General features: G+C 24.8%; 1 protein-coding gene across 1 annotated transcript; it reads left to right on the top strand.

Annotated features, from left to right (window-relative positions):
• Positions 1-7: 7 nt before the first annotated feature.
• LOC106103081 lies at positions 8-370 on the top strand (the record flags this gene model as incomplete). The annotated part of the gene is made up of 1 exon (XM_013282747.1): positions 8-370. A coding segment is annotated over one exon (363 nt), but the record flags the coding sequence as incomplete, so codon positions are not given.
• Between the last annotated feature and the right edge of the window lie 405 nt (positions 371-775).

Genomic DNA, 775 nt, shown 5'->3' with positions numbered 1-775 from the left:
TAGTTTAAAAGAAAGTCATCCACAAAAGTATTATTTAAAAATAATCTCTCATTTTCTATATTACTTTGGTTTAGGAGAGTTTTGGTATGAAAAATTAACATACAATAATATACAAAAATTAATATATAAATTGTGGGTAATAACATCAAATTCTTATATATTTTTAATGATTTTAAACGAATTCTTAGCATATCGAAAAGATTTAAACAGTAAAGAAAAAGGCGATTTAATTTTATTTAGTTTCGCACATCCATCGATAGCTGCTAAAATATTGGTCTTTTATATAAAACGAAAGGATATAGTGGATACGCTGCAGATATTATTAGAAAATAATAGACATTTTTATAATCCATCACTTGGAAAATGTTCAGTAAAACGTGCTAAGTTTTATTGTATTTGTTTACTTGTTAATATTTTTGTTATACTTGTAAGCGCTACTGTTGAAGGTGTTAAAAATTATTTACTCGAAGGTAAGTTTTTTAATTTACAGAGGAAGTTAATTTGTTACTTTTTTTCAAAGGTATTGTTTTGTAACTTCGGATAGCTGAGATTAAAAAAGTAAAGAAGCAAGATAACGTTCATTAAAATTTGAGTAAAAAGCGTAACTTTAAACGTTTGGTATAATTATCTATACTAATATAAAGAGGATAGATTTGTATTTTTGTTTGCATTAACTCAAAAACTGTATCGATTTAAAAAATTCTTACACCATTAAAAAGCTACAGTGAATAACATAGGCTATTTTTTTTTTTTTTTAAGTTTCACGTGGACAAAG

The sequence above is a fragment of the Papilio polytes genome, unplaced genomic scaffold, assembly GCF_000836215.1.
Source record: "Papilio polytes unplaced genomic scaffold, Ppol_1.0 DF823869.1, whole genome shotgun sequence".
In the NCBI taxonomy this organism is placed as follows: Eukaryota; Metazoa; Arthropoda; class Insecta; order Lepidoptera; family Papilionidae; genus Papilio; species Papilio polytes.
Note: the sequence above shows the minus strand (reverse complement) of the source record. Positions and strands in the feature narration are given on the sequence as shown.